Source organism: Pectinophora gossypiella, chromosome 2, assembly GCF_024362695.1.
Source record: "Pectinophora gossypiella chromosome 2, ilPecGoss1.1, whole genome shotgun sequence".
NCBI classification, from domain to species: Eukaryota; Metazoa; Arthropoda; class Insecta; order Lepidoptera; family Gelechiidae; genus Pectinophora; species Pectinophora gossypiella.
In genome coordinates, this window is record NC_065405.1 from 3,807,903 (window position 1) to 3,821,018 (window position 13,116).

General features: G+C 37.2%; 2 protein-coding genes across 4 annotated transcripts in view; both read right to left on the minus strand.

Moving 5' to 3' along the window:
- LOC126372337 (apolipoprotein D-like) overlaps window positions 1-13,116 on the minus strand; it is a 466,981-nt gene that overhangs the window by 807 nt on the left and 453,058 nt on the right. Inside the window, exons 1-6 of one of the 3 annotated variants that reach the window (XM_050018049.1) lie at window positions 7,056-7,075; window positions 6,660-6,750; window positions 3,598-3,809; window positions 1,583-1,743; window positions 963-1,147; window positions 174-418 (exon numbers count right to left, since the gene is read on the minus strand). In XM_050018049.1, coding sequence (XP_049874006.1) covers window positions 174-418; window positions 963-1,147; window positions 1,583-1,743; window positions 3,598-3,678 — 672 coding nt within the window. In that variant the 5' untranslated portion in view covers window positions 3,679-3,809; window positions 6,660-6,750; window positions 7,056-7,075. Of the gene's footprint in view, window positions 1-173; window positions 419-962; window positions 1,148-1,582; window positions 1,744-3,597; window positions 6,575-6,659; window positions 6,751-7,055; window positions 7,076-13,116 lie in introns of those variants that run through there. The other 2 variants (XM_050018058.1, XM_050018041.1) reach the window with 2 other exon arrangements.
- The window catches only part of LOC126372059 (transcription factor Ken), a 31,718-nt gene continuing 27,405 nt past the window's right edge, over window positions 8,804-13,116 (minus strand). Inside the window, exons 4-5 of the mRNA XM_050017585.1 lie at window positions 12,460-12,930; window positions 8,804-12,363 (exon numbers count right to left, since the gene is read on the minus strand). Of these exons, the coding sequence (XP_049873542.1) occupies window positions 11,437-12,363; window positions 12,460-12,930 (1,398 nt within the window). The 3' untranslated portion in view covers window positions 8,804-11,436. The remainder of the gene's footprint in view (window positions 12,364-12,459; window positions 12,931-13,116) is intronic.

Here is a 13,116-nt window from a genome sequence, read left to right on the forward strand (position 1 = left end):
TGTTATTGAAATTTATTAAACTGTGCTGAAAGTCTAATTGGGTAGATATATTTGCGTCAGCGTTTATATAGTTAGGTGTATTCGTAGATTTATAACCCAAAGATCGCACTTAGAGAGTCCCAATTTGTTGGACGTCGATTTTTTTATACTAATTCTTTTATCACATTAATTACCTCAACAGGTTGTTCAATAACCTTCTCCGGTACCTCAGGAACCATAGCACTCTTCTCTTCAACCTCCACATTAGCGTGTTTCCCTTCCTGTTCCTTGGCTGCAGGGTCCGGTAGAATATTGCAGTCAGCCTGGTTGGTCTTCACGAAGAATGTTCTAGAAATCTTGAATCGGTCCAGGACTCCATAGGCAGCCTGCATCGTCGCAATTGGGGCGAGACGTTCACGGGTTAAGACCCACGCGTTTTCTGTTAGAACATAGAACAAATCAGTTATAAAAGATGATTTGTTATGATGGAGACTGACAATTGTTAAACAATGTTCTCTGATAATATGAAAATTATCTAAATATAAGATGTTATTTAAAATGACAAGATATCGTATAGAAAGTAGAAGAAAATAATTAAGATTGTGGTGTTTAGGGGTTTATAGGTTAGTAATTCTATTAAAGGCATCATATGAGTTGTGAGGTGGATGACCGACCTCATCATCTCTGGTGTTAGTATTTACCCGCCAAAGGCCCTTGACATGGCTCATGTAACGACTACTTACATCAGAAAGTAGTAACCGGGATCAACGGCTTAACGTGCCTTACGAAGCACGGATCATCTTAGTTTCGGACAATCAGGTGATAAGCCTGTAATGTCCTAGGACAAAACTAAGGATCATAAAGTGAATTTTGTGATATGGCTCCGCCGGGATTCGAACCCGGGACCTCCAGATCGTAAGCCCAACGTTCAACAACGGGACCGCGAAGGCCGTTACTAATGACAAAAAAACATCAATACGTACGAGTATGAACGGGTCCGATGCCACTGCAAGACCACATGACGGCATAGCTATCATAGTCGGTGTCCAGGATGCTGTACTCGGTGTCATAGGGGATGGGCAGCGCTGCGTACTTGACGATGATACGACCTTCGCCCTCGCGCCCGATCATCTGCAGATGACCGTCCAATACTCGTTTCATTCCCGTCCTGGTGGAGGAAAGGGAAGGGGTATGTTTGAAATTCCATTTATTTAGTCACCAGTCATATTCGAATGAAAGCCCTGAACGGGTGAGTGGCATAAGACTTTTCCATATGTTCCATAATAATATGACGGGTAATTTCAGTCAGTACTTAATTACTTAGTATCGTTACATATATCAAAGAAACAGTTAATGCAATTGACGTCTTAATAGTAAATAATGACATAGTCGATGTTCTTTTAAAGACTACAAAATTCGCATATTTAAAAATCTTAATCATAAAGACGTTTAGGCTACTACGCATTGACTTACTGTTGAGACACATAAGAAAAAAGAGAAACTTGCATTTTCATACAAACATTATGTACCATACATCCAACTCATTTTGAAGCAGTCTGGTATTAACACACAAAATCTCACGTCTAACAAGACAAATACTTACAAAGAGTTAGTAATCTCGTTGGACACGAGGATCCTGCCTTCGGGGGTAGACTCATACTTGGTGGTGACACATCGGCTGACGAGCTCACTCACTGTGAAATAGCGCTCCGCCTCGAACCACGTGCCCAGGAACCGCTTCATGTTGAAGTTCGCCATGGGCTGCTTAGGCACAAGGAGGGTGTCGTTTTAGATAGATAGTTGACCTTAAAAACTTCAAGATCAAGAGCCTACACCAATGAGCATGTATGAAGAATTTGACATTAGAATAAGTAACTCTCTAAAGGCAAGTGGAACCACAAGTTTTAAAAGGCTTTTGATAACTTAGCGAAGAATACTAACAAAGAAATGGTGATGTTCCTTAAGCTGGATACAAACTTTGCGATGTCCCGCACGCCATACGCAGTATGCCTTGCTAATTTGCTGTGTTATACGTGCGTAGCATATGCCTCGACACGAATATGAAGGTACACACATTATGAGACGTGCCGGGTACATGCTTTGTAAAGTTTATATCCAGCTGAAGGTACACGACCAATTCTATGTTAGTGTTCACATCACTGAGTGTTGAATCTATGGGAAAGACAATTGACTAGTAACCTAAATGCTACAATTATTTTTTCCTACAAGATCTCTATTACTAGCATACTACATTTTCCAGCCAAGAAATCCAGAAATTAAAACCAACCAATTACTAACAACAACAACAAAGCTACAGAACACCCAAAAGCAAATATTAATGAAACGAAGATCCTTCATGGCCTTTTAGGTATGAATGGTATAGAAATGGAAAGTGGTCCATCGGTCATGTCAGTGACCGCAACCGGTCTGTCCCTTGTCTGTGGTCAGTGTTCGCCAACTCGTTATATAAGCAGTATAAGAACAACGCAATATAATGACACACCTGCGCGGGCTGCACAGGTTACACTGTCACGCGCGACGCGATAAACAAATCTACCAATACACGTACTGAATGCTAAGGTGTGATTCTCTAAAGGAATGACGTTTGTCCGCGTTCAACACAGATAAACATTAATTTTATCCGAAAAAGTGGCACTAATGCTATACGAGCCAAATCTAGAGTAAGTCATAATATTAATGATCCATCTGTGGCTGACAGAGCTTAACAAATCCGCGATAAAGGAAGCGTTGAAGTTGGTTCTAGAGATTCATATAAGTGTTTGTCTACATAGATAAACGTCGTACGTCGTCGAGATTGCGATATTTGTCGAGTCGCGCGTTATGCATAACCCTTGCCGTAGCGGCTGACGTACGGTCAAGGATGGGAGGATTATATAGACGCTGTAATAAGCTCGTTTGCTTTTATGGTTTCTTTGTAGACTAGTTTAAAATAGCTTTTAGTGCTTTAAAGGAATTTGTGGACTATTTTGGATGTAATGAAAGGTTGGCTATAAACAATTATGAGTATTTATATACGGATAAAGATTACGAAGGGGTATTTCGTGATATTGCACACTATGGGTTTCTGAGCTTTAGGCGTAAAAGTGTTCAGAATAAACTATTTTCTGAAAACGGTTAGAACCTAAAACAATTCTAGACAGCGTAAAATTAGGTTCTAAAACTGTGAAAATTTAAAAAATATATTTTCACGATAGAGGTGATTGCTAGGCAAACAGTATGCATGATATATTATGCAGATAAGAAAACAAAACCAATGTTTTAATGAACAGCTTCTTTCTAATAGACAGACTTTTGGTATTTTTTTTTGTTTATAAACTTTCGATGTACCTAGTTAACTTATACAATGATAGATGCGACGAAGATTCAATTCATATAATTTTCAGTGAGGCGCTAGAGAGCAGGGAAAAGGGAGTAAGGGAAATATTGAAAATGAAAATAAGCTCGAGAGTTACTTTGACATTGGTGTTAAAGCTATTGACAGTGTAATTAAGAATAGCGAATATTATTGATTGAATGAATAATACACAGGAAAGATGTTCCCAATACAATAGGCAATAACTGTACAATGATACAAATAGGGTCAATAATTTCGCTTACCTGATAGTCGGGGCACCATCCCAGCGAGGGGATCTGTGCTGCAGCCGAGGAGAGGAAGGCAAGGAGGGCGAGCCGCCACATGTTGTGAGTCCGGGACGAGAGGGAATGAGGACCGTACTCCCGACCTCCGCTTATAAACCTTCGCTGCCCGCTTGGGAACCGGTCGGATCTAATGGACACCTTATCTAGTAAGGGCCGCCCATGTACCGTGGCTGAGGGGGTGAAATTATCCGTTAAAGGTGTTATTTTTTAGAACAAAGAAAAGACTCGGTAAGTACCAATAAGAAGCTGATGATGATGTCGAAGGAATTTGATTATGAAACAGCCATAGATAACGCAAAAGTTGAGTGAAGGATAGAAGACGCGCGCAACTCATGCTATTGGGTAAACTAAAGAATTATATTGTAAAGAAAGAATCACAAATAAGCCTCCAAAAACCATAAGTCACAAGGCCGGGTATCTGTCTCATCAAAAACATAATATTCCAAAAATATGTTTGATGTCCAAAATAGAGCTTAGGCTTTCCTTTTATACATACAATTCTTAGCAACAACTGGCGATATTTTAGTACAAAATATTCCTACTTTGACTGCTACGCAAAACGCAGCACATAAGAGGGTAGTTTCGAACTAGTCAAATCTGTTACTGTTTACTAAACGTCAAAACACGAAAACGCAATCTATGACATCACAGAGAAACGTGATAAAATGTGATTGATTATTATTACATTTTTCTTTATTAAAATTCATAAATAAGTTAAATAGAAAAAAGAAAACGTGTTTGTCACCTTCAGATCTGTCTCTATTTAGTAATCAAAATTTCATAATTTATCTTTGACCTAAGAAACTATCCAATTCCAGACGCTGCTGTTGACAGCTGAAAATATTTTTGCTGCAAAGCCTTGACGCAGCTATTACTGGCTATCCCCCTAGCTGATTTATTATTAGCCTTTGGTACTGGTAATGAATTTTGCAGGACCCTTGTTAGGATAGTACGTGTGTGTGTTAATGGTCGTCTTTGTTTGTTTTTTATGTTTAACTCAGGTTCAATGTCTGCCCGTCTGGAATCCTGGATGTCTCTGCAGGTTTTTGCAGGCCTTTGGAAAAATACATGGGGTAGGCGAGCTACTGGTATTATGATTAGTTGTGTTACTATTTCGTTGCCTTTGTAAAGGGTGTTTCTAAAAGACAGTGTTAAGGTGGTCAGGTTTCGTTTCAAAATTCTTGGTTAGGTAAATTGTACTTACAGAAGGCTCAGTGAGATGTGTGTGTACTTAGATCATCTTGCGATGGATGTACCCCATGGGGATTATATAGTCGTGGGGATATAGTACAGTACCTAAGGATGATTTATAATATTTTCCAAACATTTCAAATAACTATAACACAAATTCTGAAATGTAATCACCGTTTCAAAAAAGAAAATTTTAAATTCTGCCACTTTACTTAATTTTATTTTGGTATAATTGATTTCAAATAAGTTTTATGATGAGAGTTTGTAATCGGGAAGATAATAGTAATGTCTCCTCAAAATATTTTTTGGAAAATATTTACGAGATTCGAGCTGTATTTTTGACTTCTCATTTAATATAATTTTTACATAATAACAAAATGCAACTTGCAATAGAACGCCGCTTCAGCCACTAGAAGGTTTCTAATTTCCCTTACAAGCAGAAATTCTCCTCCGCAACTCCAGAGTTATTATATTACAATTATTTCTCTAACACACAAAAGTAGTTAGTACTTAGGAATGTTCCCAGACGAAGGCTTGTAGCAAAAAGATGTAGGGCCCATCTGCCCGTTACCGGTTTCAAGCCTGTTCATAGTGGCTTTTTGTTTTCTATCTTTCCTTCTATTTTTGTCTTCACTTGTAAGGAATAAATTGCTTGGCCAGCTTGTTTCTTGTAATTTGCTTTGCAGTCTGTACCTAATTATGGTCATACGTTTTTATGTAAGTACCTCCCTCATGGTTATTGTGTGGTTCGCGGCTTGGGATCGAAACTACAACCTAAAACTGTAGTTCTAGACGTGTGTAGCTGGTTTTGCGGAAGCAATTTCAGAATATTGTTTTTAGTTTAATTTTTAACAAAGAAAACAAAACTGTAACTTGTGGCCAAACAAAATAAAACAAATGTGTAGGGGTTTACAAAGTAACAATAATTGAGTTTGGAACAAAAAATATTATTTTAGTATATTATATGTTTAAAATTATGAAGAAATTCTTAAAATAAACACGACAGGTTATTTATAGTGGATATGACATAGATGTACGATAATGATTCTTGCATTCTCTATGCTGACAGACTTTAATTAAGTATTACTATCAACCGATTATTAATGTTAAAAAGTTATTAGCAAGTATATTTCATTTAGATTATGACTCGACTTATGTGTTCGAGAAGATGCATGTGACAGGGATGGAACGCAAGTAGGTGTTTTATACGCGGATTTTTTTATTAAACAAGTGTGTTTATTATACAAGTTCTACCTTTTTTTTACCTAATCTTCAAACTTTAAATTCAGAAGCATGATGATGGAATATTAAGTACCCATATCCTCCTAATATATAATACGACGAACCGAATCTTGGCAGGTGATCGATCATCCCATCATCGACCAAATAAGTAAGTAGGTCATTTGGAAAGGAAATTTGCGGCCATACATTTGGTTGATAATGATGAAATATTATAATTAAGCCGAATAAATTTGACCCGTGGTTAGAACGCTTGCCTCTCACTTTGAGGTCGCAGATTCGAATCCAGCACGGGCCTAAACCAATGAAATCGAATTTGTTGTCCAATTCATGTTTGGATCATAAATGATTATTACGTGCTTAGCGGTGAAGGAAAACATCGTGAGGAAACCCACATTCCCAAGAAAAGCATTTTTGTAGGTATGTGACCTAACCTGTATTGGGCTGGTTTTCCCTTCGCGGGTTGGAAGGTCAGACAGGCAGTCGCTTCTGTAAAAAACCGGATCTGTCAAATCTTCAGGTTAGGTAAGCGGACCCTGTGAAAAATGGGATAATGCTAGGGAGATGAAATATTATAACTGTGTACTTACCAGTCCAGCAGTGTTAGTCCATAGACTCTGAGGTTACTTTTAACGTAATACCTAAGGCTTCCCGCAGTCGCCCCGCTGCTAATACAATTTGCTAAGAATCAATAGAATTCTTTGAACTTTGTGGTAAGTAAGTGTTTGGTTGGGGAATAGTTTGAAGTGGAAAGTAAGTAAATATACTTTCAGGGTGTTAGTGACATCGTAACGGAAACTTTGAGGGGTGATTCAGACCATGAATCTGAGTTGATATTAAGTGGAATTTTCTGTCGCAAAGGTATGGAACTGAAAATAATTAAAAAATATTTTTTATGGACTTTCCGACCGGAAATTCCATTCAGAATGATGGTCTGAATCATCACCCTCAGCATTCGTTATGGTATCACTAACACCCATGCTTACTTGTATGGAACCTGTACGCACTTGTACGGGGTGTAAGTGACATGGTAACGAATACTGAGGAGGATGATTCACTTCATTATTCCGAATTAATATCAAGTGAAATTTTCCATTGCAAAGTATAGAATTGTAAAAATAAATTGAATTTTGCGACGGAAAATTCCACTTGACATCAACTCAGAGTCATGGTCTGAATTATCCCCTTCAGTATTCGTTACGATGTCACTAACACCCTGTATAGTCTATTAATATTTTATGACACGCCTCTGAGTTTTTTTTTCGTTTCTTCCTTTTATCTAACTATGTAGGTTCTACTGTCTTAAAATATATTCTTTAAGTATTTTCTAACGTCTGTTTCCTATATAATATAATGTATAATTTCATTACTTGTAGCTACTTACGCCTATCATCGTTCATTTTATTTATGTACTCGTAACTTACGTGTGACGGCTAATCTGGCAACATCATCTTAAGATAATAAGTGTGAGTGCATGTTGTTCGGTGGTTTCGCGTTCTGTTCACCCCGATATGTATTGCGGGCGCGCATGAGAATTTGTAGTTTACCAGACGGCGTCTGAGGGCTAAAGACTGACAAAAATCTTGGTCACTAATTCAGATGCTAATTAAACTTGATAGAGCTATGCAGATAAGCGTTTTTTTTTTATGTGACTTATTGTAGATTTGCCGCAGATGGCATTACCTGCTTGGCCGAACAAATGGGGAGCGCTGAAGGCTCTCACCCGGATAGATAAGCATGTTGTTGCAGATGTTTATGAAATAGGTAAAATCATTTTTCCGTATCTCGGGTCGAATCTCGACTCAGGCTCCAAACCACTGAATTCGATTTTATGACTTGAAATTCATATTTGCATCGTAGATAATTGATATCACGTGTTTTGCAGGATTTGTACCCGGTTAATGGTTATAGGTTCGCCCTCTATTGTGTACTCTTACGTTATAGTTATGTACTTAATCCTAAATTAAAATGAGTAAATCAGTCAAAAGGAAAAATGGCATTGATTTTTTTTATTATCTTTGATTGGCTTCTATTTCTAGATAAGCATTTTATAATTTATTAGCGGCCGCCTGCCACTTCGTCCCCGAATTTCCGTCTTTTTTTTCAATTGTTAAAACCTGTGTCTTATTCTGATGTATAAGCTACATTATTGTAAAGTTTCATTAAAATCCATTCAGTAGTTTTTGCGTGAAAGAGTAACAAACATCCATACTCACAAACTTTCACATTTATAATATTAGTAAGATCTTCGACCCAGTCATTAGCATAAAGTAGGATGATTCGTGCTTCGGACGGCACGTTAAGCCGTTAGTCCCGGTTACTACTTACTGATGCAAATTAGTAGTCGTTACATGAGCCATGTGAGGGACCTTTGGTGGTTCAATAGTAACCCTGACACCAGGGTTGATGGGGTTGGTAATCCACCTCACAACCCATATGATAGAAGAAGAAGATTTAGCGTATTCTAGTGTTACTTACCATTTGTTTTTACTGAAATTAGTTATTTGAGTTGAACTCAAACCTACACTATGGAGTAATGAAAATGGAGGCGATTACTCCACCGACAAGAACGCAGCTCTAAAATAAAGAGAGAGGGAGTTGAACTCATTTGTTGACGATTTTGGATAGATCATTCTCCTGGCTGTCGATTGGCTTCTGATGACTTGTAATGCTGCCAACGTCATAATCTCTACGGTATGTTTACGTATAGTCAGGGTAATAATGAAATAAACAATGTTGGTGTGTGTAACTAAAATATTCTCGTTATTTAATTTACTACGGTAAGAACACATTTTTACAGAATGTTAATGTTCTAAACAATATCTACAAAAAATTGTACACTATGTGAAAACTTACAAATACTTTTTAATTTACAATTAACAGAGAAAAATCAATATTCAAGTTCAACAAGATTAAGTTAAGCTGTTTATCTTTATTATAACTTACATCCTACTTTATTATTTACATTAATTTTCTTAACGTCATGTTTTTTTACGATATTTCGAATCAGTGTGTCAAGTTTTGTGGAATTTGAATTTTTCATGACTTAAAAATATTGAAATAAATAAAATTTTCAAGTTTCTTTAACTGTGTTTATTTACTGTCTTTTAATTCCAACAATTTCGGGGGCATTTAACATTTTTTTCTTTTTCTTTATTACATATATCAAAGGATGTCGTGAAAAATTCAAAGTCCACTTGAGATAGATAATCTTGCATTGTAACCAAGGCATGCATTTTTAGGCATATCACAACAATCTTCTCACAGAAATATAACATTTTGTTCGATTTTCTTTACTTTTTACGTATTCAGAGTTCGCAATGGACGATTTGTCATGCATTGTAGACTTATCTCTAATATATTTACACAAATAACTGTCAAACATTGGGAAGAGGGCCTGAAAATAAGTTATATTTGATTATATTTGGAATTGTTTCTCTAAATAATACAATTTTGTACTATCTGTAGGCGTTAATTGTAATCTATATAATAATACTACTGAATATACGGTCGAAAAAGCTAAAGCTTCCTCCCAATATTTAACATGTAAAGTTGAAACATGGAAAACGCAATGGAAGACAGCGTTCTCGCCCTACTTAGAGTTAGAGACATTTATCACATAGAATAATCTAACGATACCACGAAATCACAATCCTTAAATAATAAATTGTTCCCCAATTATAAAAATTACGTCAAAATCCGACGATTAAAAAAGAAACACAAAACAAAATCAGGTATAACGATAGGTAACGTTCGAAAGAATCATTAAAGCAATTTTTTTAATTTTAACATTTAATCTATGTTTTGAACAACTTGTTGGTAACTTTAGTTGTATCGAAGTACTTTTAAGTGAGAATTGCATTGGTAAGGCCAAATATAATGGAAAAGTACCAGCTGATCCATTACGCTGGCTAGTAAAAAATAAGTACACGGAGGTACATAGATTTATTGTATAATTGTATTGTACAAAATGAGTATTACAGAGAAACTTTTGAAGTTGCAAGTTGCTAATAATATATCGGTACATTCCAATGGTGACAAATTTTGGCATAAAACTGTGAGTCATTTCAGAAAATGACCATAAGCCTTAGAAAGTAGATATCCAACATTCAGCATTCACTATAATAATAGTAAAAAAAACTGGCCACAATAATGTGTTCGATAAAAAAGCAGTTTCGAAAATACGTTTCGAAGATTTTAACAAGCTAAAACGTTAAGTTGATAAAAATATTTCGACAATAATGCCTGATAAGCCTTGCATTAATACTAAAATAGTAAAATTAATCCAAAAATAAAGATATTCAAGTTTCGTAAAGTAGTTCGTAGTGGAATTACGGAAATTGTTAATGGAAAATTGGAAGTTAGTAACTAGAATGATGAGATTATTAAATTGGTACCTACATACGTTAAGTTTAACAATTCAAAATCAATTCAGGTCCCTTTAATTTCTCTTAATTTTACACCAAACATATTTAATGCTTCACAAATCTTTGGTGTTCATCCACATTGCAATCGGCACGAACTAATGGAAGAAGGCATAAAATTACAAATATAATAATTACGAACACATTGTTTCTTTACTTCAGAAGTTACATAAAGTGATAAAACCTAATATTGAGATTGTAAATGTCATTGAAAAGCTGCGAAATGCCAAGTCAGACGCATGTATTGGAACCAAGTAATTACTAAGATTAAGTTTGAATGTGGATAATATAATGATTCTTGATGTAAAGAATGAAACTCAACAATCCAGCTACAAATATCTAATAAAACAAATTGATTGCACAGCGTTCTGGTTACGATTACGATTCACCTAATGCTATGTTCCAAATCTGACTAGAACCATTGACCGAACACTATTGAGTAAGCTTAAAGTCAATGCCAAAACCCATTGCGACGTCACCACGAGTTTCAAGATACTGGTTTAAATTAGGAGGTAGTTCTAGTGACGTTCTTGCTTCAGGTCTGTACCAACTTCGCAACTTTTCGTTGACAAAATGTCTATTTTCTATGCTTAAGGAATTAATGTGTCGGTGGCTTTTATATAACATTTATCCTAAGGAAATACATCTTTCAAATAAATACTATCTCGGAAGGTATTGGTCCCGGATTATAATTTTTAAACAAATTATAACAATTTGGACCCATTCGGCAAACATGTGATTTTTAAATTAGTCGACAGCAATACACCCGCATTAAACCTGCGAATGCCTAACTATGAGTATCGCTCTGCGATATCACATGCCCTAACAACTAAGCACTTAACATATATATCCTTCTTAAACACATATCACAATTGGGCTCTCGGACCGAGAGAAGAAATTTCAAAGTCCAAAGTTACGCGGGCCCGCGTCAAGAGGGCGGGCGTCATTCGTGCAGGTTCTTGCTGAGTAAGAGGCTGTTGTGTGGTCCGGACAGATGTCTGATGAGCTCTGGCAGCGCTTCGAACGTCAGCTGACAGAAGCAGCAGTTAAATCGTCCGGGCGTGTTAGTTCTTCCATCATTCTCGCTCGACGATATCACATTACGATGCACTGAGCATAAATGTTTCAGTAAATGTGCTTTTTGCTTGAACATAGCAACACACAATCGACATGCGAACGGTTTCTCGCCAGTATGCACTCGAAGATGTGTCTTGAGATTCCACGACATACCGAATTGTTTGCCACAGTATTCGCATCGGTACTCACGGACGGGCGCCTGTTTACTTGAACCTTGTTCATGTTCTGTTGAAGGTGCGTCGTCGCCACCTATTTGTGGTTGACATAGCCAGGTACCCCAGGAGCCCGCGCTTGGAGGTCGGTACTTAAGCGCATCCTCGTGCGCCGCTGCTGGAGGGGTTACACTTCTCTCTGGTAAGTAAGGCGGCGCCGACGCGCTGAGTGGATGTAAGGCCCCGAGTCGACTCGCTGCTACACCCGCCACACCGCCTGGACCTTGCGCGTATCGAAGATGGAGATCTTCCAAATAACTTGGGGGGAAAGATACAAATGGAGGATTTTGTGAAGGCGAATTGTGAAAACCGGGTCTTCTTTTTCTATGAGGCGTTACGACGTAGTTTTCGGGGGAAGTCTGTACAAGGGACATTAGATCGTTGTCAGGTGGTTTGAGATGCGCGTAATCTTCTAATTTCACTGTTCGTAAATCCATTTCGGGGGGCTCTAGGTAGTGTGATTTCCGTTTAGCTCGTTCGATGCCTCGTCCTAGTCGATCGCTTAGCAACTGTCTTCTGTACACTTGTTCTTGTGGCTGTTCTTCTTGACTTGATGATGTCGATCGCTTTCTGTTGATGTTCTGTAATTGAGATTAATTAAATATTTAGTATAAGCACGAAATATAATGTTTAAAATTAAGATAAGGAATTTATGTTTGTTTGCTGAAATTATTTACCTTTGCCGCAACTGTTTCTACGTCTACGTCTTGAGAGTCTTCGTGTTCTCCGCCAGAGTTCTCCGAGTTCCGTGCCATTGACAAGTTAACAGGGTTCGAAGAACTCCTCCGCCGACTAGTCAGCCTTCCGCATTCTTTGTCTCCTTCCTGTTCATCATCTTCCCGTTCATCATTACTGCTAGTCGACATACTTTCTTTCTTTATACTCATCGACTCGTCTCCTCTTTCCTTGTCTTTACTGTAGCCTGCAGTGGGAGAAACTCTGTCGCTTTCTGAATGTGAGGATCCTGACGGTGCATCGTGTTTACTGCTTTCGTTGCTGTTAATGTCTGTTTTTAAATTCTTGGCTTTTAGACGTTCACACGATCTGTTCCTTTCTTCTGCTTGCTGTCTTTCTTTCGTTGATTTCCAAACGTCTGATTTGATTTCTAGTAATTCGAATAGTTCTTGCATGTCATCAATTTCTCCTGACTGGAAATGAATAAAAGCGAAAATTAATATTTGTTACAATAAAACTAAAATTTTAGATATAATTTGCAGATTTGCTTGCACAGATATTTTAGAATAAAAATATATCTTATTGGTAAACATTATGTAAAATTTTAAGTCCTCAGGCACATACTTCATTTTATTCCTAACTTGTGAGCTTCCGTTTGT